This window comes from Plectropomus leopardus, chromosome 17 (assembly GCF_026936395.1).
Source record: "Plectropomus leopardus strain MGB_pleo_1.0 chromosome 17, ASM2693639v1, whole genome shotgun sequence".
Classification (NCBI taxonomy): domain Eukaryota; kingdom Metazoa; phylum Chordata; class Actinopteri; order Perciformes; family Serranidae; genus Plectropomus; species Plectropomus leopardus.
In genome coordinates this window covers 1219917-1247717 of record NC_142192.1, presented here as the reverse complement: position 1 = coordinate 1247717, position 27801 = coordinate 1219917, and the positions used below count along the sequence as shown (strand labels likewise).

The following is a 27801-nucleotide window of genomic DNA, read 5'->3' as shown; positions in this document are numbered from 1 at the left end:
TGCCTAATTTACCCATAGTGATAGTCCACCCTGTTGTTTAAACATAAGGACAATACTGCTTCATCCCACCACGTGCATTTGTTGACATCGCCATGACTGCATCGTGAAGCAAAAACAGCTGATGCAGAAGGATGCATAAAACGTCATAAGTAGATGCAGAAAGTCACTGACAGAGCGACTCCATGTGACGAGTTGGTATGAGAATGTGTTACATACTGGGTTTTTTATGCTTTTTGACAGATTGGAGGCCTCCACAGTGATGCAGGCATTTTACTGGACTAGGACTTTACTGGCAAGGTCTCAACTCGCTAATCGATCTACATTCCAGCCTTGATCATGAGTTTTGGGTACTGACCAAATGAATGAGATCAGAATTTGAGAGGACAAAATGAGTCTCCCTCTCAGGGTGTTTGTGGTTATATAGAGAGTCAGGACAAGAAGCTCAGACACCCAAGAGGAATGCGAAGTAGAACCGCTGCTCTTCTCGAGGAAGCTGATTAGATGCACGTCTCTGTGCAGGTATTCCTGGCACATCCAGCGAGGAGGAGACCTCACAGCAGACCCAGAATGCACTAGAGGGATTTCATATAACCATTTGATCTGGAGACACTTCTGTGTCCCCACTGACAGCACACAGGGCACACCTGATAGGATTCCTTGCTTTAAGTCAAATAAGTCTATTTTACACAGTTTGATATAGAATGCATTATAACTTTAATGTTAAAAAGCCCCCCCTATTTCCCGGTATTTGTTGATTCCATCTCACACCACTGGACAAGCTCAAATTTGGTGCCATCATGGTTGCATTTTGATCTCACTGGTATGTGGGCTTGCTCGATGAACTCCCATTTATATGTGCCCCAACATGATACAGCATTCTTATTAAATTGATAAAAGCAGATGATGACATATCCTTCCATATTTAATCGCATTCCTCAGTGAGATGGTCTGGGATTTTGACCACCCTGGTATTGATAAGGATTCTTATTGTCTTGATTTTGTCTGAATTGTAATTGGTTTGCAAAATGTATACAAGGTAGAAAGAGCTGTTACACAAACATGTTGGATTGTCTATTGAGATTTGTAGAACTTATTGCATGATTTTGTTGTTTGGCTAAATGTTGTTTGTATTTATGTGTATTTATTTGAAACACTTGACATCCTAGGATGCAAGACAAATTTCAGGATTATTTCTGACAATAAAGTAATATAATGTGAGTAATGTTACTTATACTGTGAAGGTGTGTACTTGACTGTTTGCATATTCTGCATTCATTTTCCTCAAACAGCTAGTGTAAAGACAGTAAGGCCAGAAGTTGGAAGCTGGCTAACAGCACATGCACTGATCATGTGTTTGTTCGGTGTACTCTGTACGTATCTTAGCACACTTTGGGGGTTGGCATGATACTTTATAACACATCTGGAAGTGTTCTTACTCAACCACTTTAGAATAATAAACTATATCAGCCAAACAAAAGTGGTTGGGTGTGGTAAGTTATTTAGAAAGTTAACTTTTGTTCAGAATGAGAAAGAATAGACTTTTTCTTACTTTCCTTTTGTGTTAGCAAATTATGAAGTTCAAATATCAGTTTAGTTGCAAGTGTTGAGTGAAACTGAAGATTCAACTGAAATTTAAGCTCTAAAAGAAGTTGAAATGTGTCACGTTTCACAAAAGTTCAAGAGAGGACTCCAAAACACCGCAAGCAGGATAGGAGAACAAAAGCTTTCCCGCAGCTGGTAAAACTCCTCCAAAGCAGGCTGGCAACCAAACTGAAGATGCGGGCAGATGTAACTCAAAGAAAAAATACAGAGGCACCAAAACTAAACTGAGAACAAACCATGATGGCCCAGAGAACATAAGGAAGACCACGAGACCAACACATGCTGGCAAAATGAAATTATGAAGTGATGTACTGACAATGGGAAAGACACAAGTATTCATACACAGAACTAATTATGAGAACCACACACAGCTAGAGTAAAGGGGCACGGTGAAAGGACGGATCTCTCCTCAGAACTCCTCAGGAGTTTTTCCTTCGTAGATGTGATGGTCGAAGGGCAGAGGGATATCATATGCTGTAAAGCCCTCTGAGGCAAACTGTGTTTTGTTATAATGGGCTTTAAAATTGACTTGACTTGAATTGACTTGACTTGAATGAGCTTAACATTTGTAAGTTTGAATGAACACACAAATTGAAACACACTGACACACAACTCCTTTCCGCTCTCTTTGAAGGCTATGGCCACAGCAAGGACCTGCTGCTGGTGCAGCTGCTGCCTGTTCCTCCTCCCTCAGTAATGTTTCACCATCAGGCCAGCCCTGTTCACCATTTTAATGCTGCAATTCTAAGATTATAAATGGATCAGCTTCTTTATTGTGCATATAAAAGTTGCTTTTCCACCTTGTTGAAGTGAGAAATGAGTGAGGAACTGAGCTTGACAAAAGACAGTCTGGCTGGTGTCCATCTTCCAAGCTGTCATGAGTCGGCTTCTCCATTTCCCATCAGCTCCTGTGTGACTGCTCCCTCCTCCGCCATGTGTCACCTTCACCCACGGCCCTAAAATTACAGTCCGTGGCCAATTTTTTCCCATCTGGACTTGCCCCCACTCTGTCCCTTTTCGACTCCTTCATTATCACAATCAATTATCACATTTTCCATCCCCTTCCACCTCTCAGCTCTCCAGCTCATCGCTCCGTCTCTCTCCGGGCCATCTGGGTGTATTTATATCACTGCTAAATAATTGAAGCTCAGAAGAGGAAGATAATTATTTATTATCTCGCTATGTCCTGACCATTAACCTCTCCCCTGTGTACAAAACACCACTGATAAAGTGGCTATATATACAAAGAAATTACAACTGTCTGAGGAGTGTTGCATAACAAATTCTTTAAGGTCCAGTTTTGTAGCTGCTTCAAATGAGTTTTGTTCACTGCGTGGTGGAGACACACGTTGACAGCAGGGGTGTAGAATTTTATCTTTTGAACAGCATTTGGAACAAGGTTTTTATACTAGAATCAAGAATCAAAGAATCAAAGCCCAGTTTAAAACTAAGGGTTGTGGGCTGAGCTAATTATGCGGTGTGGTTGGCAACAAGAGTGAGGAGGACTCAGGAAACCCAGGACGAAAATACAGTGTGATACAATACAATCCTAGGGCCACATTTAGACAAGAACGGCCCCACTAAAAGAATGTTTGATAAAAACTTGTTCATATTGTGGCGCAAGCAGGGAATGGAGAGGTTGCGACAACGCCACCTGGAGGAATGTCATCTCTGGGAAATTCTAAAGCCAAGTTGAGAATCAACAAGGTCACTCAGGATGGTTTTAACCACGGGGCAAGAGACAATGTTTCAGTTTAAAAAAATAATTTTATGAACAAAGCAAAGTTAAAATGTCATAACTTCAGTGTTAATGAAACAGTAAAATTAGCACATGGCAAGCACAGGGGGTAAAGGTAGGGCTGGGGCTTAACGGGCAATAAAGGGCAAGGGGTCCTTAAACTAAACACCCGTGACAACACACACTAACACAAAAAAGAGGAATCGTGAGGAACCACCACCAGGGAATGGACTGCCGCCTCAGGCCCGCAGCACCTGACGAGCAGAAAAGGGAATATTAAAAACATGCCAAACAGTGCTAAAAACAATCAATATGAAAAAAATGAAACACAAAAGAAATCAAATCCAAATAAACAAAATACAAAGAAATGTTACAATTGATACAACTGAGGTAGAAATCAAAATTGTAGGTGCCCTTTAAATGCGGGCAGACCCCGTAGGGAGGACTCGTATTTGGCAGTCTGGCAGTATGGGAGCCTTTAAGAGCCCCAAACAGAGCCAACTGATATAGCTTAAGAGCCTAAATGATACAGTTAACTAGCTCAAAACAGGTATAACCAAAAGAGCCAAAACAAAAAGAAACTTCTTTTAAAGAAACCAAATCCTAACCCTACTGTTCTTGGTAATTTTAGACCAATTTCTATACTCCTGTTTTTATCCAAATTTTTAGATAAAGTAGTTTTAACCCAAATTTTTAGATTTTATGAATCAAAATGACATCTTTGAAAAATTTCAGTCAGGTTTTAGAGCTCTACATAGCACAGAAACCACCCTCCTCAAACTAACAAATTACTTTCTTTTAGCTGCTGACAGAGGAAAGAGCGCTATTTTATCCTTTTAGATTTAAGTGTGGCATTTGATACTATTGATCATGCCATTAATAGAACATCTCAAGACCTGGGTTGGTGTCTAGGGCACTTCACTGATTTGGTTTTATCCCTGTCTTTCAGACAGAACCTTTGTGGTCACCATAGGTAACCACACATCCTCCACCTCTCGTATTGCCTGTGGTGTACCGCAAGGTTCTATTTTAGGTCCATTTTCATTTTCTATTTATATGCTCTGACATGGTCCTATTATTCAACGCCATAACCTTTCTTTCCATTGCTATGCAGATGACAAACAGATATACCTTCTACTGAGACCTGGTGACCAAAAAAGCCTAGCTGCTGTTTTTTAATTGCCTTAAAGATATTAAATATTGGATGACCCAAAGTTTTTTACAACTCAGTCACTCCAAATCCAGAATAATCTTGTTTAAATATACAGAATTCAGATCCAGCATCAGATTGAAAGTTCCCTCAGTCCACTATATTCAAACATCACTGACACAGCAAGAAACTGAGGAGTTACTTTCAATTCAGATCTTACCTACAATCAACGCATCACAAAAGTTGTCCAGTCCTCTTACATCCACATTAGAACCATATCCAAAATCAAATCCATTCTGCAACCTGCTGACCTTAAAAAAGTCAATCATTCCCCGATCCTCTCTCAACTGGATTACTGCAACTCCCTTCTCGCAGGTATCACTTAAAAATCACTCTCCCAAAGACATTCAGTACAAGGACCAGCAAGTAAGGTTTTACTCTGACTTGGCCACCAGAATACTGCGCAACCTCAGGATCTTTATTAAGAAGGTTCAGAGGGACACTGGATGGAACTTAACACAAATAACTGAAATGGTATGAGTATTTGACCATGAAAAGTAATTCCAATTTTAGTGCTAAAATATATAACTACCACAAATTGATTCAGCCAAGGATTTGACATTTTGGTACGAATAGCAGTCCGCATTGTTATGCATCCATGCACAGCTGTGTGTGTGTACACAAGAAGAAACCTACAACAGACCTCGAACTTTACATACATATTTGAGATATATTTAACAAATGTGAACATAACATCGCGCGCACACACATTAATAGACAGATGCTGATATTCAAAACACACACGAATAATGCTATTCACTGAGCTCTTAAATATATACCTGGTGTATATATTCTGTTTCTCAAGTTGGATAAATATTTGAAATGATCAAGAGGTTTTGGTTCAGAGCAAACCTAATTCATAAGTTGCAAATGAGCGGTAAAAGATATCACAATAATAGCAGTAGAGAATGTTTGATTGGTAAAAAGTAAAGAGTGTGCGGACTGATCTTCACCAAGTGTGGAAGGGTCACTTGCAATGGCGGAAGACAGAAAGTTCTTGGGGGGGTTTTCAAGACAGAGGGAAAAGGGGAATGTTCATTTTCAGTGTCTACGATGTTTGTTGTTGCATCCAGGTTCGTTATGCTCCTCGATACTAATATACTAATATACTAATTTTTATATTACAAGGTAATCTGCTATTCTCTAGAGATGTCTCAAGGAGTAAGTCTTAATGTTGTTTCTTGGAACTGCAGAAGTCTACAGAAGCTTAAACAAGTTAAGCAAGTCATGAATAAAATAAAGGATATAGACTCCAAAATTGTACTTCTACAAGAAACTCATCTACTGGAAGAAGATGTCATAAAGATAAGGAGAAGGTGGCAGGATAATGTATTTTCAGCATCATTGACATCACGGGCCAGAGGAGTTATGATTCTGATTCACAATACAGTTCCTTTTCAAGCAAAAAGGGTGACACAACACAACAACTTCCCTCCCTGAGCTACCACCTTATCATGGTGGACGGGTTTGCGTGTCCCAGTGATCCTTGGAGCTTAGTTGTCGGGGGCTTTGTGCCCCTGGTAGAGTCACCCATGGCAAACAGGTCCTAGGGGAGGGACCAGACAAAGTGTAGCTCACCGGACCCTTTCTGATGGATACGACAAATGGTTCTAAGTTTCCCTTGCCCGGACGCGGGTCACCGGGGCCCCCCGGAGCCAGGCCTGGGAGTTGGGCTCGATGGCGAGCTCCTGATCGCCGGGCCTTTACCCATGGGGCCCGGCCGGGCACAGCCCGAAGAGGCAACATGGGGCCTCCTTCCCATGGGACACATTTGGCTAATGCTAATTACGAACCATTAATGATAGAAATTAATGAATGGTTGTCTCTGCCAGTATCTATAATTCAAAAATAAATATTTTGAAAATGAATATATTACCAAAATTACTCTACTTATTTCAAAACATTCCTTTGCCACCTCCTCCAAATTTGTTCTCTAAATTAAAATAAATATTTGTAAGATTTATATGGAATAATAGGAGGGCAAGACTCCGACTGTCTTTACTTTATATACCATTTGATCGAGGGGGTCTGAAATGTCAAAATATAAAATGGTACTACTGGGCTGTACAGCTGAGATCAATCATGTTCTATTCTTCAACAAAAGATTCTCCGCATTGGACTGAAATGGAATCTCATGGTTTAAAAACGCCTCTTCCCTCATACATATACTCAGATACAGTATGTAAACAGTCTAAAAATCCAATTGTAAAACACATGATTAAGATATGGTATGCAGTATAAAAAATATTTAGAAGAGCCACATTTGCTATCGCAGTACAGTCCAATATGGGGCAATCAGTTCTTTGTACCCGGAAGAGCAGATGCAACATTTAAATCATGGGATTCTAAGGGACTTAAAATGATCCAGGATCTTTACTCAACAGATTCAGATACCATGATGTCTTTTAATGAGTTGAGAGTTATAATTGAGCTTTGTTGAAGCAAATCAAAAAAATGCACTTACCAGACCCCCACACACACTTAGAAAAAATGATGATAAAGAAGAGCTTAGGAAAAGGGATCGTATCAGAGTTCTATAATTCAATGACATCTTACTCAACTGAATCTTCACAATATAAGCTGAATGCCTCGAAGGAGAACTTGCAGTCTGATATCTCAGATGAGGAGTGGAATAAAGCTTGTGCTGATACCCATACTAAATCTATTGGTGCATGCCTTAAATTATTACAATATAAATCACTTATGTAACACCGATGGAACAAGAACATACCAGATGTACAGAAAACAGAGGAACATTGTTTCACTGTATTTGGCAATGTAGAAAGATACAAATATTTTGGGAAGAGTTGAGAGTTTTAATTGAGAAGATCATTTCAAAAAGAATCCCTCTGGACCCCAAACTTTTTTTGTTGGGCCTGTATCCAGTGAAACAAATTTATAGTGAAAGTGAACGTGCATTTATAGACCTTGGCTTGCTTTGTGCTAAAAAATGTATTGCACTTTTATGGAAAAACCATAATAGACCCAAATACAAATCAGTGGATAAAACTTATGTTATCATGCCTCCTATTAGAAAGAATTATGTATGTATTAAAAGGTAAACAGCATATTTTTGAAAACATATGGAGTCCCTTTATGAATTACATGAAGGATTTAGATCAGTCATATAATCAAGGGGTTGACTAATTGTGGGCCATGCAGATTCCGAGCCTGTGTAAATTATGTACTTAATTTGTTTGTTTGATTGTTTTAAATCTTTTGAACATGTCTCATATTTATTTAGTTATTGAAACAATGGTACTCCATTTTGTATAGATTACCAGTTTTAACATAAAAGGGGCATATTGTTGTTGTTGTTTTGTTTGTTTGTTGTTTTTTTTATTATTAGTTTTTATATATATATATATGTTTGTTTGTTTGTTGTTTTTAGAAATACTATTTTATTCTTCATCCTGTGTTATGTCACAACTACATGTTATGTGTTATATGGTATAAGAGATGTATTTTAAAATATGGAAAATTTGAATAAAAATATTGTGGGGAAAAAAAATCACTCTCCCACCTCCAACTGGTCTAGAACACAGCAGCTAGGCTTCTTACGGGCTTAACAGACGACATCACATCACTCCCATCCTTACTTTCCTCCACTGGCTCCCTGTCTGTTTTAGAATTGATTTTAAGATTTAACTGATCACTTTCAAAGCACGTTTGGGTCTTGCTCCAAAATACGTTTCTGAAATGCTGACCTCTTGAGGCAACATGCAGCCTTAGACCCTCAAGTGCAGCCCTTCTGGCAGTTCCAAAGTTGAGGCTTAAATCAAAAGGAGACCGTGCTTTTGCCATTTTGCCTCGGCTTTGGAAAGATCTGCCTGAGGAGATAAGGCTGCAGAATCAGTGATCTTTTAAATCACTTCTTAAAACTCACTTTTACAGACTTGCTTTTATGTGATCTTATCTTTATTTATTTGCTCTTTAATCTCTCTTAATCTGTTCATTCATTTCATCACTCACTCTTTTTATCCATGCCTTATCCTTATGATGTTCCTGTTCTTCATATTTTTTTTATGTTTTAAATTTACTTGCTCATTTATTTGTTATTTCTCTGTTTTTATCTTCTTATTTTTGTTTTATTCCTTCCAATGTAATGTCGTCTTCTTAAAGTACTTCTTATATTATTTGTATGGTCTTTTATTGCTTTTATTCCTAAATTTTATTAAACTGATTAATTCATTTGTATAACTGTCATTCGAGATCTGCCGGCCCTATTACTTTTATTCCTTTTAGTGCTGTAATCTTGTTGACCTTGACATTTTGTTCTTGCCTCTTAGTTTGACTGTTTTAGCCCTTTCTCTGTTTGGCATGTTTGATGATGTTTATTTTCCTGAGTTCCTTACCTTGCATTGTCTGTAAACAACTGTTAATAAAAGGTGCTCTATAAATAAAGTTTTTATAATATAGTTTACTAGCCCAAAACGGGTATAACACCAAGAGCCAAAACAGCAGCTGGCACCCAGGAAGCGATGACTGATGATGGCCAAACGACTGAACGGAGCCTCTAACAAAAAGAAAAAGGCACACAACCATATAATTTAGCAGATGAAATAATGTAACATTGTTTTATGGTAAATTTGACCTATACATATCACGTGGAAAGCCACAGCGCAGCCTCACAGAAAAGGCAGGTGAGCCTCAAAGGCCGTGGCTCAATCACACTGCAGCGTAAAAACGCATGACAATAATCAGCAGGGAAACCAAATGAACCAGCACATAGGGAGGCAGACAATAATGACTTACCAGGCGGACACAAGGGTTCTGCCAGCGAGATGCCACCACGGGGAGAAGAAAGACACCGAGGTACGGGCCCACCTGTATGTATAGGCGTGCCTGGCGCCACACAGTTATCAGGGTGCCAGGTAAACTGGCACAGTGCCATACAGTGGCAGGGAAGGAGACAACCTCTGGCTACAATATAATAACATTATAAAAATGATCCACATTTACACTCAGTGTAATTCCCTCCTCTCTGGCATAAATTAAAAATCACTTTCCCGTCTCCAACTTGTTCAGAACGCAGTAGCTTGGTCTCTTACTGGTTTTAACAGATGACATCACATTACCCTAATCCTGGCTTTTCTCTGCTGGCTCCCTGTTCGTTTAAGAATTGACTTTAGACTTAAGATTTTAGTGATCACTTTTAACAAAAATGTTGACCCCTTATGAGCCAGTTCACAGTCTCAGATCCTCAGGTGGGGCCCCTCTGGCTGTTTCAAAGTTGAGGCTTAAAACTAAAGGTGACCATGTTTTTTGCCATCCTCTGCTGCGACCTGCCTGAGGAAATAAGGCTGCAGAATCAGTAACTTCTTTTAAATCTCTTCTTAAAACCCATTTTTATAGATTCGCTTTTATGTAATATCCTTTTTTATAATTTGTCTTTTGATTTCTTCTTTTTGTTTCATATTTTTGCTTATTCTAAATTTTTGTATCTATTTTACATTTTTATTTTATGTTTTATCTGCTTTATTTCCTTTAATGTGTGGTTTTATTGCTTTTATTACGGCCCGAGCACCCTCTTGGAATGCAAATAATAATTATTATTTTTCTCTCCAATGAATCGCATTTTTGGAGGTATGAACATGCTCAAAAACTCATGAAAGTTTGTACACTCATACGGCCTAGCAAAATTTCTTATTTTTCGCAAATGGGCGTGGCATAATGGCTCAACAGCGCCCAAACCCGACAGGAAGTCAGCCATTTTGAATTTTGTGCTGATTTCGGGCGATTTCGAACCTCGTACTTTTGCCACGTTGTTCTATAGGATTCACCTGATTGACTGAATTGGTATGTCCATTCTCAACCCCTTGATAATGAAAAGTTATCACAGGTCTGTGCAAAACTTTTACGTTTTTTCCCATCATGTGGCGTACAATTTTGATGTCTTGCCATACAACAGGAAATTGTTCTGTTCAGGTAATCTGCCTGAAACTGTATAGGTTTGATAAGGGTCCCGCCCTGAACACATCTGTATAACAATATTCACTAGACGTTATAGCGCCACCTACTGGCAACAGGAAATAACTTTTTATATACTTTTATCAACTTGGCCTACACATTTAAAAGGAACCGGTTGAAATTTTGTCTGTATGATCTTAAGAACTTCCTGATTTAAAGTTATCAATGGTCCGCGCAAAACTAGCGCCACCAACTGGCAACAGGAAGTAAGCCTTGAGGGACAATTATCATTGGATTTACATGATATTTACATGGTTTGGTCAACGACTGATGTACACAAAGACGATATGGAATTTGTCTCTCCTCCGCTGCCACCTAGTGGCCGCTGCAAGCACTACACCATGTGAAGTAGCTCACTCTAGGGTCCAAACTGTTTGCGTATATTATCCGACTTTCACAGAAATAAAGGAGCACATTAGCTGGAGTCCCACCAGAACCCTGAAGTACATGGGGGTGTGAGGGCCCGTTCATTGCTGCTTGCAGCTTTAATTGTCTCTGTTTCTGGTCTATTTCTTTGTATTATCTTATATTGACATTTCATGTCCTGCATCTTGCATTATTTGTCCTTTATTTTAATTTGATCCTAACTCTACTCCAAGTTCAAGTTCAAGTTCTTCTTGCTTGTGTTCAACAGGACTGTTTGGCTTTCTGTTGTCTGACTTTCTGTGTATCCCACTTTTGCTTTGCTTTGTTTATCAAAGCAGTTTGTAAACTCTGTTTTTAAAGTTGCTATATAAATAAAGTCATAATTATACATATTTTTAGTAGTAGTAGTAGTAGTAGAAGTAGCAGTATTGGTAGTATTGTTATTAGTGTTACTTTAGTACAGGGCTACCAAAAGATCACATCGGTCCCACTTGTTATAACATGAAAACATCTGCTTAGAACAAGAAAGTTTTCATCTTATTACATGATAACGGTCTGTTTTTTTGTTCCTTTGTTTGTTTGGTTGGTTTTTTGTTTGTTTGTTTGTTTCTTTGTTTTCTCTGGCCTGGCAGTTGTATGTTTCCATAAATTACAATTATGGCCTCACACTCTCCTGTAATCCAACACTATTCACTTCATATAGTTGTATACCAGTATAGAGGTGAAAAATATCCATTACTGTGTATGGTCAGCGAGCTAACTAGTGAACAGAAAACACAAGCTGTAAATGAAAATGATCAGTTCTTTATATGAGCTGAGAACATCCACCATGACAATGGAGGAGAGTCAGACAGGTGAGTCACTGAGCTGTGAGTGAGTGTGTGGATTGTGTCACAGCCCTCCTGCCTGAGCCAATTTTCTATCAACAGGAAACAGGAACTTCTTAAATCCATCTCTGCGTCTTCTCTCATTGATATTCATTAAACACAGAGCAGCGAAGCCACCTTGTCAGCTACACTTTATGCACACTGTTTATACATTATTATTATTTGATATCTGGACAAGGTGAATATCCAGTAAACTGAAACCTCGCAGAGCGGTGAGAAGACATGATTTTCTGGTAAAATATAACCCAATGTTGAAACATAATAAACTAAAAAAGAATGTGAAAGTGGTTTGATGAAAAGACATCTAAAGTCAAGCCAAAATCTCTATAAAAAAGGACAGTTTTTCCTATGGGGTCATTATTTGCAATCGAAAAAATACATTTTAATACATCACAATATACATTATTGCAATACTCAGCGTACTGCCAAACATTTAAAATTATGATAATGGTGTGTCATGACTTAAGTATTGTGATAATACTTAGTGATAGTATCTTGAGGCCTCTGGTGATTTCCACCTTTATCACTTATTAGCATGTTGGACTTTTTGATCTTCATCAGCAGTTGTCTATTCAGTTGTCACCATGTGACCTAAGCATGGATTTTCATGAAATTTGTTTTGTTATAAACATCGGATAGTGAACATGATAGTGGTTACTTGTTTGAACTAATTTCAGTTACTGGAGGTAATCTGATCAGCTCTATGATAAAACAGTAATCTTCTGAATAGCCACAACACTGGGACATGCAGGCGCAGACTTAGGAATGAGCAACATCGAGGATGGAAGTATGAAGTTGAATTAAATTAAGTTGCATGGAATTTAAAGTAGCAGAAAAGTACTTTAAAAGTACTTTATTCAAGTAAAGTGCTAGTACCTCAAAATGGTACTCAAGTACTGTACTTGAATAAATGTACATTGTTAAACTCCATCACTAGATGTTACTTATTCAGAAGTCGAAGCCTGCACGTCCCGCTGTTTAACAGTGACAACTACAAGCCAATGACAGTTCTTGGCAAATAGCCTATCAAATTGTAGCATTAGACAGACAAATTTATGCCATCTGCTTTCACTGCCAAAGGCTGGTAAGGGCGTAAAATAAGGAGCATGTGAACACCTTTAGGGCGGGCGGAAGGTGTGGTGGATGAGTCCAACAAACCCTGGACTTTTATACGGGAGTCCAGTGTTTGCTTCCCATCTGAATGTGATGGGGGTTTTTTTTATACACTTTACCATGTGCCTCCTTTCCCTAATTCTAACTGTCCATGCCAGTACGTGTGCTTGTTGACATTCTGGTGTTGGTGGCCATGTGCTTGTGTTGTCGAACATAATGATGTGCTGCGTCATTTCACCATGTGCCTTTGTTGCGGCATCCCAGAGCAAACAGCAGATTCTGGATACTTAAAACTTAATAAGTAAACATGCAAGTCAGCTGCAAAGTAGCAACCTGTGATAACTTGGAATGAGAATGTGATGGTTGAACCTTGATTGCACCAGAAAAAAGTCCAAATTTGTTTTTTTTACTTTTTTTGGTTGTCCAATTTAAAAGGATGACCATACATGCTCAAGTTTGAAAGTGATGTTGGCATCCAATAATAGACTCATATCTCCTCTTTTACAGGACAATGAAGCAAGTTTAATACTGTAACTTTTTAATAATGACGTTCAATAAAATAACATTTGCATGTTAAATAAGGTACATGTCTAATGCTCAGCTGTATTATACATGTTATTCTTAAAATCGTACTTTTACACCGTACAAATAGTTAATATAATGTTTTCTCCAGCTAAGATGTAAACCAGGCTTTTGAATGAAGTCAATAAATCTGCTGTTACAAAGAAATTGAGTGCAACACACAGCAGTTGTGCAAACCCACTTTTAAAATGAAATCACAGAACAGCTTTGCAAGGCAAAGTACACACAATACTGCCTGGATCATAAAGTCCTTCTGTTTCAGCTCTCACTGCCTCTGCATGTACTGTACTTACTCATGTCAAGCCAAATGAGAGGAACACACACTTACCTAAAAATAATGTTGGAATACAACAAATATGATGTCATTTGTATAACAAATTATCCTTTTCTAAAATTAAATTTCACACTACAAAGTAAATGAAATTAGAATTCTGCTGATCTATCAGATCCCTAATATGTCAGGCCTGGACTGTTATTGAAAGTCAGATTTTGGCCTGTCAGTTCCAGTTCTACTGATGTAGAATTCAAAACCAGCAGTGACATTACAACACTGAGATATCAGTCTCGTGTGTGTGAGCACAGAGCTGGACTCAGTCTTTATGCTAGGCCTTGTGTATTCAAGTCTAAAGACTGGAAACAGGAAAACAGCTTGCCTGGCTCTGTATCAAATTCACAAATACAGAAAATGAGCCCATATACATATGTAGTTAGCTTAATCCGTACACAAACAGAAATATAAAAACAAGTTGTGGTTTTAGGAGGAGTTACGTGATTAAACAACTTAGATAAGAAATTGATATCAGTCTTCAGGTAGAAACACTGAACTCTTTAGTCCCTGACGAACATGGGACTAACCTGAGCACAATGAATACTCACACAATGTATCATCTATAATCACGACAAAAAATACACAGTGGCACGACACATCTGCCACAGCATCCCCACAGCAGAGCATGTCCATCATAATTAACTGATGTTGCTACAATAGGACGGTTTCCATTAACCCGCAAATTACCCAATTTGAAATAATGTATATAAAATACATTTGATTAAAACACAATTTTAAGAACAAATGTTTTTACGCTCCCATGAGGTGGTGTTTTAAGCAATTCAAAAAAGCCATATTTTGCAAAACTGCAATGGAAACAATTTTGGGCTTTTCTAGCTCACATGATGCTATGGCTAAGGAAATAGCTCCCTCATGATGCAGCAGGAGCTACAAGAGGTGATATTGCAGCATATCACTGTTCAAAAGTTGTAGATTATCAGGAAGTTTTGAATCCACTATTCCTATGTGAAATAGTGGACTATCTCCTCCCAGATATCCCTCATATGTGACCGCTCCCACATATAAGAGGCTCACCTTTCCATTATCGCTCCATGACACGCCTACATGGCCTTGGATTGTAAATAATGACGGCTAGTGCGGTGACTGCAATAGAAATAAGGATGCTGATGTTTTCAACATCCATCACCATGTTTCTTGGCATGTTACAGCCAAAGGAGAAGTCGCAGAACATCGCAAGAGAAGTAGCTTAACGTCACTCAATGGAAATGCAGTCATCTCGCAATTGTGTTTTATCGACATTTTAAAAAATATCACTTAATTTTTGCGCAAATCTGTAATGGAAACCCACCTACTGACCACCATACGCACAGGCATCGAGCTTCCCATCTTTATTTTTACACAGGTGTTTTTTTTTGTTCTTTGTAACATGTGGCTACACATCAACCCAACAGGTAAAAATCAAACATAACTGTGTAAAAGGTTAAGAGCTCAAGAGCCACCCAGGACCTATCAGTAGCTATCCTCAGTTACCAAACAACTATGAATGTATGCTAGTGTACCTGTCTGCTGCATTCATAGTTTCTTTGGTCCATTCTGACAGGAATTCACTCTCTCCCATTCTTTCACCATTCACCTATACTACCTCTGATTACTGCTGTGTAAATGCTTAACAGTGTGTGTTGATATTTATAATTGAAACCCAGAAATTAGGATGATTATTTGTGTGGAAAAAAAGAAGTGATCTAGTTGTGTATATGACACTACCACATGGAAGCACTTGGGGGAAAAAATTCAAAAGTTTTAAAATAAATTAATACAATCAATGTATCCTATTGTCAAAACAATACAGTTAATTAATTCACCACTAAATAATATAGTTTCCCTTTCAAACCCTGCAGAACCAACTGCATTATCAATTTACAAAAGTCAATAGCTGGCAGCAAACACATGCTACAGAGATGCCTTTATTGTTCAGAAAGCTTAGAGAGATAGGAAACATGGGAGAGAGATGGGGATGACATGCAGCAAAGGGCCACAGGCCGGAATCGAACCCAGGCCACTGCCAAGGACTCAACCTATATGAGGTGCACACTCTACCAGGTAAGCTACGGGTCGCCCTTTGAATCAATGTTAAACCTTTACAAATTTTTTTCTAATATTTACAGACTTTTAACTTCTCCAATTGAGGTAAACAATCCCCAGACTAATACTGGTTTCCCTTAATAAATCACTCCTTTAAATTATTTTATATTCTATTATAATGTAATTATAAATATATGGCATCCATCTCTTTGATTCATCAGGATTGTTTCTGGCTAACGGAAACATTTTAGGACTCACAGGCACTTCAAATAAATGCAATAAAACACCAAGTTGTCAAACATTTGGCTATGTCCCCTGGCATAACTTGGGAAATGGCTATCAATGAAATATCGATCATAATAGATACCTGGAGACCTAGGCCTCTGGTTTCATGGCGGTAAACTGGATTAAATTGATGTTTTAAGAAGTTTCAACAATCTAATTATGACATATTGGCCCCTAAATCTTTTTTTTCTCATAAACACGTGTCATAAACAACCATTTTTGAGAAGAATCCCTTAATTAGTTTTGTCTGATATGCAATAAGCATATATCTGCTGCTCTGGGAGGTCTAGCTCTGTTTAGATGTGCTAAGGTAACCCACGGCCTTGTTCAGCAAATGCTGAGGCTTACAGTGTACAGGGTTCCCACTTATTTATATGAACATTTCAAAACCTTTCCTCTGACTTTTCAATCACCTATAATAAAAATTCCAAGACCATTCAAAAAGTATCAAACAAACTAAACTGTATAGTATTCTTTTCCCTGAATGTTAATTACTGTATGGTTGTATGTGTACAGTTGGTTATGTACACATTCACTTCAGATACTTCAGACTGTGGGAACAGTCTAAACATGGCCCTTCATTAACCCTTTGAAACCAGGATTGTTACATTTTTTCTCGTGTCACTCTCAGACATCTTTCAAAAGTATTTAAACCTTTGAACTCTGATTTCTTTCAGAAACATGGGGAAAAAGGCAATTAGCAACTTATCAAGAAATTGCCTGCAACTTGCAAGAACTTAGTAGGTTTAAATTGATTAAAAATAAACTGAGGATATCCTTTAATTAACCAGGTAAAAGACTCACTTAGCTATAAAGTCTCTTTTTCTAGAGCAACCTGGCCAAGAGGGCAGGAATAATGTCCAGGAAACTATTTTTATAATAACATTAATTATATATATTGAAAATTATTCTACAAAATTATTTTTAAATACTTTTTTGGAAGTTTATTTGTTTTTTAATTTTCCTTTTCTCATTTTTAAATTTTTTAGGTAATTTTGTTGTAGTTTTTACACTTTTTTTTTGTAAATTTTTCAGTAATTTCTTCACAAGTTGCTCATTGCCTTCCTCCCAAGTATTTAAAAGAAATCAAAACAATTCGCTCAGGTTTCACAGGGTATAACATTAGGTTAATAACAGATAAACTTTTGGGAAACTGTGACGAGGGTCATGAAGTCAGTAGCTGAGATGGCTCGGAGAGGAGGGACAACTCATGCAGATTAATATTTACAATTAGCCCAATTGTTTCAGTCTCCTAGCCTACAGTTTCGCACATATTCACCAACAAAGAAGCTTTGTGTGTATTTTAAAGGCCAAACAGCAACCAGTTAGTAAAGTTCATTTTGTGACAATAACCACTGATGGTTGATATCTTTGCAGCACAACAACACCTCCACCAAACTGCACTTAGTTAATGGTTTTATTAGTACATATTTACATATTTATATATACAGCTGAGGCCACATGGCTACAGACACTTTATAAGGCAATGGAAAAGTGCTGTATTTGGCCATATTCATTGAAATAAAAATATTAGTAATAGAAGATAAGGCCTGTACCTTTTTATTCCATTTGTAGGGTTTATCAACATGATGCCAATGAGTATCTTATCTTATGGTTTTGACCATCATTACTTATTGAAGGTTATCACTGAGATTTGGCAAAACCACTAAAAAGTAGTTAGAGAGCTCAAGAAACACAAGCAGTCAGATGATCGGACAGGTTGGGAATAACCCCACCCTCCAACCCACCTCTCAATACGTTTCCATGCACAGTTAACTGGAGCGATGGTAATAGCTCCATTAGGCCATTAATGTGAATCCTGTCCTTGTCCCAATATACAAGCACTGTAGGAGAATCCATTTATTGACAGAAGTATGTCCGACTCCACCGCGGACCTGCCTCCTGTTGACCTATCACGTCACATGTCAAACAAGTTAGCGGCACGCTGCATGTTGAACAGTGAAACATTTAGAACTTTTTGGCACTGTACTTTTTGTACATTCTCTATACTTTACTTGGGAGCTTTGTCTTGCTTTGTTTTCTTGCCTTCCTCTTCTTTTGTTTTTCACAGCTTTCTTCTACAAATTTATGCAGTTCAACTTCCAGGTCAAAGCCCAGCAGGGGGACTGTGGAGCATGCTCAGAACAACTAGGTCAGTTCAGGTCCAGTTGATGCATATACATGAAAGAGTAAGTCAACCACCAACTGCATTATCTGGATGTGTAAGTCCAACTTTAAGAGATTCAATTTAGTATGATTTTGCTAGTTATGATAAACTAACATGTTTTCATGTATTTTAAAAGTCCAGTTTTAGTCGGACTAACGCAACAATTTGACTTTTTTATGTAAACAACCTCAGTTTTGTTAGTTTAACTTACCTACCACACATATCATAGCTGTACACGCACAGTTTTACTGTGTAATAAGGGATTATTAATGACATTTTTGACTGCCAATTAAAGGTATAATTTCAGTTCTGTATCAAAACAGTGTGTGTAGTATGTAACCAGTATCTCGATATCCCTCCTCCTATTTGACATATTTGACGTATCCGATGGAATTTCAGTGGCTCTCAGGTTGTTGCTCGAACTGCACTACATTTTCATATTGCCCGCCACCCATGCCATGGACACAAGTAAGATCAAGCAGCTCAAGAGATGGACCCCCTCTTTCTCTCTCTCTAGCTCTCTAAAATTCTGGAATCAGAAATCAGATTAAACAGTAAAACTAGGCATTGCTGATTGAACATAAATCAATATTATGTTATCGCACTTCCTATTTCTCTCCTAAAATGTTTTTGGAAACACATTTCAGTACCATTTTTAGCTGTAACAGCAAGCGTTTGAAAACAGGAAGTGGGCATGACACTGCATACTGCAAGGTGAGAACATAGGCAAAAAAAAAACAGATCAGACAGTGAAACTTGCGCTGATCAAATATAAACCATGATATTGTTTTTGCAGCCTAAAATGTTTTCAGAAACATGTTTAGTTTACTGCTAAACTGGATTACTAGATTGTTTGTTACCATCTGACATTGTCTCGAACGGACCAGTTCGGATTACATCACCCATCACTGGGAATGTTTCTAATATGATGCAGTGCATTCTGGTAGTTGTAGCTGTTCTACACCTTGAGCGAAGGCCCTCTTTTTCTCTGTTTTCTCTTGTCATGTAGCACCAATTTCAAAAGTCTTTGTGTCTTTCTACAGACAGACTTGTGAGGACTCTATATCGGTGAAATACTTTAAGGTGGTTCTGGATAAACTATTTGCTTTGCTTGTTTACAAACCATCTGACAGCTCATGTTTCTTTGTTTGCAGATCTCAACAGTTAAGGCCTTTTTTTTCTGATGCGTTTTTTCAATCCCATCTGAACAAAAACCATTATATGGATAAACTTTGCACACTGAGTCTGATGTGGAAATTTGCACTATAAGATTAAATAAAAAGACACATTTCCTCCCTTGCTTCCCTCCCTTACAGTTACCTCTCGAGCTGTCACCACACTCTCCCCATCTTGTTTTATTTGGCACCGTGGCTGCATGAAGGGACTGAGCTGTCCTCCTTTGTCTCCACACTGTGTGTGTGTGTGTGTGTGTGTGTGTGTGTGTGTGCATACCACATCTTCCTCTTCGACATCATCATCCACCTGAATGTCACTATCTGACCTGTTTAAAATGAGTTATCTGTATATGAAAGAATACTATATGCTTTGTTGACTCTCTCTTGTTGTGGATGTGTCACGCTGAACCATTTCCTTCACTGTTTCTTGGTCAAACAACTCCAGACTTTCGAAAAAGCAAAAAATGCAGGAAATCAAACTTGCAACGTGCAACAATTTTGGGAAAAAAACCAAAATACTCAGTGCAAAGGTCTTTACCTCAGTAAATCCTTTGTTAGTGACAGAAATGCGAAAAGACAAACTGGAAAGAGCCTTTCAACAAGAGGCACATTTATATCCCTACAGCAAAAACACTCGCTGATAAAAGTCAACACAGAGAACAGCTTTTTAAAATGCTCTGTAGGGATATCAACACCCAGACGCATAAATGAAACACTAGCATGTGTTTGCATTGTTTCTAATCTCCCTGTCTGTCTGCTACAGTGATTAGTTTCCCTAAGCCTGCTGTTTGTTTCATGCACTTTTGCTTGAGCGTGTGCAGCGACAGACTGGATCAGAGAATGCAAAGCAGTGTGAGGGGAGGCCAGTGCTCTGCAGGGCGGCTCTCCGCTGTCACGCAGAGATTCATTAGTGTGTGTGTCTGATGTACCTGCCAACCCTTCCTGCTATCCCTAACAGCAGTGTCAGGGTGGCGCTGTGTCAGTCACAGTCAGCATCTCCATTTTTACATTCCTGCCAGCTCTTCTGCCACCTCTCAGTCTGCGTGTTTTTCTTTCCCCTCTAATTTCCTCTCTGATCCCTCCTCGTCGGCTCGCCATGTTCCTCCCTGCTCATCACTCATCATTCTCCGCCTCCTACTCACCATCATAGACTAACACTTCGGTGGTGCTGCTTAATGAAGCTCTCCTGCTTCTCTTTACTGACCGCTTCCTTCTCCTGCTGGGCCCTCTCCAGCTGGGGCCCCTCAGCTCCGACCTCCGTGCTGACTGGCCTCTCATTAGGCTTCCTGCCGCGCTCCCACTCCTCACCCAGCATGCTCCCGGCGTCGCTCAGGTCCCCCAGGTGCTCCACTGAGTCACACTTTTCCAGGTCAGAAGCGATGGTCTGCAGGCTGATGACTGACATGCAGTCAGAGCCAGCCTGCTCCTCCTCCTGCCGCTCCCTCTGGCCCCAGCCGCTCTCTCTGTGCCTCTCTACCCACAGCCTGGTTTTCTCGCCGTCCACCCAGTTGCTCTCTATTCCGCTAACTCCCACACAAGTGCTGCCGATGCGAAACCCTGTAGCGGCTCTGACCTCAGCTTCAGCGCCTACAGGGGAGCTCCGCCCCCCGCAGACTGCAGGATGCCCCCTGCTGGCTCTGATCTGCCCTCTCTGTGCGTGGATCTGCTCACTGATCTGCTCCAGGTTCCGCAGGGCCACAGAGTAACGGGTTTTTACTTTGGCCACCCGCTCCTCCAGCTGGACCACTCTAGCTTTATGTTCCTGGAAAAAAGTTAACAGCAGTTAAACAAGACTCACAGTGACACATCGAAACTGCGCTAGACACTTGAGTAGCTTTTTAAAGTTGTTATTTTTGTTTTTCTTTTATTATATTTTGGTTTAAGCAATAAACTTAAATTAAAACAAGTCAAAGAACTAGAGAGCTTATTGAAACTAGTAATAGAACAAAAAAGATGGTGCTCTTTGGTCAGGGCTTGAACAAGTTTAGAAAAAAAAAGAAAAAAGTTAAAATGCCTTTATTACATTGGCAGGTTCTGAAAGAAGAACATGATTAAAAGCAATTAATTCTTCCTCGCATTCAGAAATCTGATATCACCACTGAACGGCATCTAGCCTTCTTTAGGAAGTTACAGAAAAACCTGTGATGACAAAAACCAATACACAAAGATTAATCTAATCAAACAGGTGTAAGCATTCAGATATCCAAGTCTACCAGTCTGAAACAGTTTTCCCTTTGACTCTCAGACACTTTTAGTGGTGGACTCATATTGACTGGACTGCCCATTATACTACTGATGACTGTCCACTAGAGTCAATAGTTTCTGCAGTATGAAAGTACCCGAATCTTCAGCATTATGGGGCACCATAAGGCATGCGCACTGATGCCTTACAATGGCTGAATGCACCCAAGCAGGTAACTTACTCTAACCTTACCTAACCACTAATGTGATATTCCGACATCTATTGCCTCTTTCTGTCCTGGAAGAGGGATCCCTCCTCAGTCGCTCTTACTGAGATTTCTCCCAATTGTTTCCCAGTTATAGGGTTGTTTTGGGGGGAGTTTTTCCTTAGTCACTGTGAGGGTCTAAGGCATCATGTGATAGATCTGGATGGTGTAATTCCACTTTTGGCCACTATGTAAAATTTGCTTCAAAGCCTCAAGCTGTTGGTGGCATGGTCAGGATGGTGTTAAAAGCGGTATAGCCAAATAAGCAAACGTTAGCTTCCACCAGACCCAGGTTTTGCACCGTGCAGTAAATTAAAAGTATTAAAATAAACCTACAGACTCATTTGGGTTACTGGTCCAAGATATTCTCAACATTTAACAGATTAAGGATTAACCTTGGTCATCCCCACTAGGGGTAATGGCTGCCTAAAATTACAATTAGTCGTCCCTTTTTACAATAAAAAATGTTGTCAAAGTGATTTTTAAAGCTGTGTTTGTTGATTTTGAGGACACCTGACAGCAGTGGAACAGGTTGTAAACTGGTATCACCTGATGAAACTACAACGGTAAACTTATTAGCATTGTTGCTTACATACAAATCCAGACACACAGCAACATTAGCAACCATTTATACAATGTAACAATCTGTTTGTATCCACTATGGACTTCACCAAAAACATCTGGATCGCCCCCTGGTGTCTGTCTGTTGTAAAGGTCATAAATACCACTCCCTTCGTGTTAATGAATGGGACATAGGCCAAACTAAAAACTATATTTTTCCTAAAAGATGGTTTCACCCACTTCAGGTGTTTTTTCAAGTGTTCATTTTTCAAGTTTGGTTTTAATGCGTTGTTTGATGCTATGAAGGGGGGGGGTTGACATCATGATTGACAGCTGTGCGAGCCAATCAGTCTGCAATTGACGAGATGGTAGGAAATCAATAGCGGAGATTAGTAGACAGTGGCTCCAAATGAATTCACAAGCGCAAGATGGCAGCAGCTGTATCCGGGATATTTCAGCTTCATGTCTGTACAGTGGGTATCCAACTTGATGTAGACATTGGTGTCCACAAATACAACAAACCTAAGACTTTGCCTTTCCCCATAACCAGCAGAAGAGCAGCAATAAAAATAGTAGCTCTGACCAAACTCAATGATATCCACTGACATTAAACACACATTTCCTGTCCACTCTGTAGCTGTCCTTTTAAAAAAAGGCCATGAAAGGTCAGTGCATAAAGTAACAGCGGCATTGTTAATTTCTGAAACGTTCTGTTTAGTAAAGAAAACATTATAAGGAGCACCTTGGTGTCAGGAAGCAACAGCTAATGACTACCAGTCGAGTCAGCAGATTGCATCAATTAGGCTGATCATGTCACAGGCCCACGCAGCTTGTTAGGTAGACGAACACATACAATACATGATAGCAGATAACAACATTCGAAATCTACCAACAATCAAATCTGATCTCCATGTTTTCCATTCAGCCGCTTAAATTTGGTTCAAATCTCACAACTTGGCCCTCACCAAGTTTTACTGGAAACAAAAAGCAACTAAGAGCAGCAGAAAAGCTGCAGGCCAGGTGGGAGATTTTCAAAACTCTAATGAAATTCACATAAGGTTGAATGCTTTGACAAGCACTTTGTAATGCCGAGAGCCACAAATGTCTGCATGTAAGGTAAATCCCATTCATAACAACTCACACACTTTGCTGACTCGAAATTAACATTGCAGACTCACACTAGCCCCAGGTGAAGTACATCAACAAAAAGTTGCTACGTCATGTAGAGCATCATGCAGAGGCCGCCCAACTAGCAATTTTTGGTTCTAAAAACGTTCTAAGACTGGTACAATGCAACCAATGTAAAGTTTTCTTAACATTTTACTAATATTTTCTTTTAGTTCCAAGAGTGTTCCTCTTAAAGTTAGGCTAACATTTGCCATAAACATTTTTAAAAATATTATTTTTTTATTTTTGTTAATATAACACATTACTTTACATTTTCATTTAACAACAATGTTCTGTAATCTCAGGCCTCAATAACATGAATGTTGCTTTGAAAATGTTCTTCCCTTGTTCTCGTTTAACATTGTGGGATTTTTTTTTACATGAGAACACTATGATCTGTCACCTCATCACCGAAAACATCCTCACAATGTTGCATTTATAACATCACGTCTTAGTCAGCATTTAACCTTATAGGGACATTATTCAAAATTATAAACATCCTAAAAAAGTTTTTTGAACCCTGGATTAAAATGTTTTCTTCAAAACATTATTGCATCTTGTAGGTAGCGTTAGCCAGTGTTGTGGGAACGCTCCCTGGTAGCTCTGGTGTCCCTGCTCACTCATGGTCAGAGAGGTACATTCATCAGCTAATGGCAATATGAACAGCATATTATGGAGTTAAAGATCACTGGCAGTACACACCTCCAGAATGTGATTGAATTGAGCCTTAAGTTCAAAATAAGGTTTGGATTTGAGGATGACCTTCTTCAGGGCTTTCTGGAGGGTCTGGACTCGAGCCTCAGCTTCCTGGCAGAGCTGAGTGACGCGCTGGTGCTCCCGCTCACTGCGGAGGCGCTCTTCCTCCGCCTCGTTCACCTGCACAGCACAGGAAACAAAACTGAGAGCAGGAACAGTGTACGATCCAACAAATCACACATTACCTTCTGCCTATACCACTGTGGTTCTCTAAGTCTGGTAGGACCAGCAGTTTATAGCAGCTAATGGTAGTGATTATTTGGCAAACTGAAGACTGACATTTCAGGGTCCATTCATCTTTATTATCTTGATCTTTAATCTTTTATGAATCTTGTGTTGCGTAGTATGTCTGAGATAAACATAAATTGGTTTAATCACAAAAGTAAACACAAAACAGATAACTGAGACGGCAAAACCCAGTCACACTTCAATCCTTAGGGACTCTTTGGTGCATTCTTCATTTTTTGATAATTTTGGCTGTGTTCATGCATATGGCATACATTTTTTAAAGAGTGTGAATTTTGTTTCATCTTGGAATTTCCAAAGGAAAAATGCACCATTGAAATCCATTCAAACTGCAATTTCTGATCCCACAGCCATCAAAGCATAAAAACATGCAGTGTATTATTTATGGGTATCATTCTAGGCTTTTGACTCGGAATTTATCATTTTTACTATTTTATACCTGATGACCTCTTTTTTTTCATATTTGGCATATGGAGAAAATACATGCTATTTCCACCAGGTGCGCTGTCACAATCAATGTTGGTGCTAATCACTGACATATCCCAGGCTGCGATCACCAAAGAAATATCTACTAAGCAGCTGGTATATTAAAAATAAAAAAAAAAATAAAAATTCATCTAAAAACATATTAGTATCATGACAACCCCCTGGTATTTAAAGGGTTACAATTCCGAAACATGAACATTTTATATTCATGATTAGGACCGATGTTGGTAAAAAGTAAAAAATTCTCTCAACAACTTTGTGTTTATTTGACCTCATCTTGGTTAGTTGTCTGTCAGCTCCATCATAGAGAAGCCACCTCTGTCACACAGATTTTTTCCCGTTATATTCATTAAATAAATATTTCTGATGGTTTATAAAAATGAGTCAAACATTGTTGTGGTACACCTCATGTGTTCTTTGTGTTACAAATAATATTATATTTTGTTTATCACAAAGTTTATATTACCAACAGAAATTGTAAGTGGGCAAAATTAGTAGGTATTTATTTCTTTAATAAAAAGATCTTAAACTTTTTAATTGTACAGCTAATGAAATAATCTTGTATCTAATACAAAAGAAACTCATTGAACATTTCCTTCATGATTTATATTATAATACTAAGACTTTCTGTGTACCTAAGGAAAACCCAGTTCTTCAGCAGAAAAAAATTCTATTTAAGAACAAATTTAATCACTGTCAGGTCGGCCCATTACAAGGTTTAACAGTTAAGACTTTGATCTTTTCAAACATATGTTACCAGAATAAATAAAGAATAGAAATCAGAAGCCCCATAACGAATAAGGTTTTGTCCCATTTTTTAAGAATAGGTGAATTATAAGATATGCAATTAGTGTTAATGTATGACTATTAACTTTTTTTCCCTCTGCTAAGTGCAGTGTGCTTCTTCATTTAGTTTAGATTTGAGAATATGCAAGGGCTTTTTGTTTTTAATAAAAATGAAGCAACACTTAATTATGTATTTATGTTGACAATAATTATCCCCAAAGAGCAACCATTTTTACATTTCAAACTGATAAACAACAAAAATATCCCTGGCAATCCTTTATTTACCAACAGTACCAGAAATGTACTGAACCGTGACCTCGAAACCAAGTTATATGACTGTGTGTTGCATCTCTTATATTCCAGAAATTTCCAGCATGATGGGGAGGTCTGACAGCAGAACAGAGTGAACCACAGCAGAAGCTCCAGCTGAACTCTGCAGGCACCTTTTTCCAGTCACCATCAATCATTCAAATGGCTACAGCACAATGACCTTTAAAGTTTAATACTGAGAGCAAAGGAGATCCATGCTGCTCAAAGTTTCCCCGTGGCTACAATGGAGTGCTGGCTATTCATTCAAGGGGCTGCCTGTCCTGGAGAGTGACTCAGCCAAAAATCTCTTCAAGTCAATGTCACCATCATCACTTTATAGTGCTGCCAATACTCCAACATTTCTAAAGTGGTCAATCATAATGCACAGCAGTATGGCTAATAATAATAAGTAATGGCTGCTTTGGACAGGAGTCTAAAGCTGAAAACAATGTGCCACCAAATGATACTGAACTATATCACAAAGACAGACCATCCCTATGTGGATCACTTTAGTGAAACTGATGGGTTAAACAAGTTGGAAAATATTTTCCCCTCTTTTTAGTTAAACTTGTAGCTAATGTCACAGGCTGCCCTCCTTTTTGCCTGTTTCAAAATCAAAAATTCCAGGTCAGGGAAAACGCTGGTTGTGTACCTTAGCAGTAGCGTGGTTCAGCATCTCCTGCCAGGTTGGGTCCATGGTGTTCCTGTCAGCCAGGAGGCCCTGCTCTGCAACATACACCATCTCTCTGGCAGCAGTGTGCATAGACACGGCTCGCTCATACCTCAGAGCTGCCTTCTGGGTCTCCTGTTGAGCCTGGGGGAACACACAGCAACAGCTGAAAATCACAATACATACTGCAACAATTTAAAAAAAAACAACTTTTTATTTACTTTTTTCTGATTTTCAGATTATTTTCTTGTGCTTTTTACAAATACCTAATAGTAATTAATAATTACTATTGTTGCTATGACAACAACAGCGCATGTAGATGCAGCAGCCGGTAGCTCCGCAAATCCTTGCTATTTTTTTGTTATATTTGTCTATTTTTTTCGATACCATGGCCCCTTCTGCTGAAGCACGACTTCTCTACAATAGTGGCACTTAACAACATCGGGAGAAGTTGTATGGGGTTTAGACGGAATGCAGAAGACCGCACGAGGACCTCCATCATTGGCATGTGCCGAACAGGGAGTAAAAAAACCTAAGGCACCAGACGAGGAGTGGGAGGAGAGCCGGTATCAGGGCAAGGCTGACCCGACTTGGACCAAGAGCTGTTCCTCTTCCAAGCCTTCTTCTGTCTAATGTCTGCTCACGGGAGAAAAAAGTGGATGAGATGCGATTAAGGTTCATTCAGCAATGGTTTTTCAACACCATGGCCCTTTCTGCTGAAGTACTACTTATCTATGATAGAGTGGCACTTATCAGCATCGAGAAAAGTTGTGTAGGGCTTGGACTGAATGCAGCAGACCGTGAAAGGGTCCCTACCGACAGCATACGCCAGCAAGCCGGTAGGACTGGAGGGGAGAAACGAAACTGAAAGTGCCAGACGAAAACAGGGAGAAGAGTCGGTGTCACA

The 27801-nt window shown here is 39.0% G+C and overlaps 1 protein-coding gene across 2 annotated transcripts in view; it reads right to left on the bottom strand.

Moving 5' to 3' along the window:
- Positions 1-419: 419 nt before the first annotated feature.
- Positions 420-27801, bottom strand: part of sh3bp5lb (SH3-binding domain protein 5-like, b) — a 37734-nt gene continuing 10352 nt past the window's right edge. The window contains exons 4-7 of one of the 2 annotated variants that reach the window (XM_088090239.1): positions 26877-27038; positions 24344-24517; positions 20609-21228; positions 420-3594 (exon numbers count right to left, since the gene is read on the bottom strand). In XM_088090239.1, coding sequence (XP_087946365.1) covers positions 20611-21228; positions 24344-24517; positions 26877-27038 — 954 coding nt within the window. In that variant the 3' untranslated portion in view covers positions 420-3594; positions 20609-20610. Of the gene's footprint in view, positions 3595-10716; positions 21229-24343; positions 24518-26876; positions 27039-27801 lie in introns of those variants that run through there. The other variant, XM_042506642.2, reaches the window with a different exon arrangement.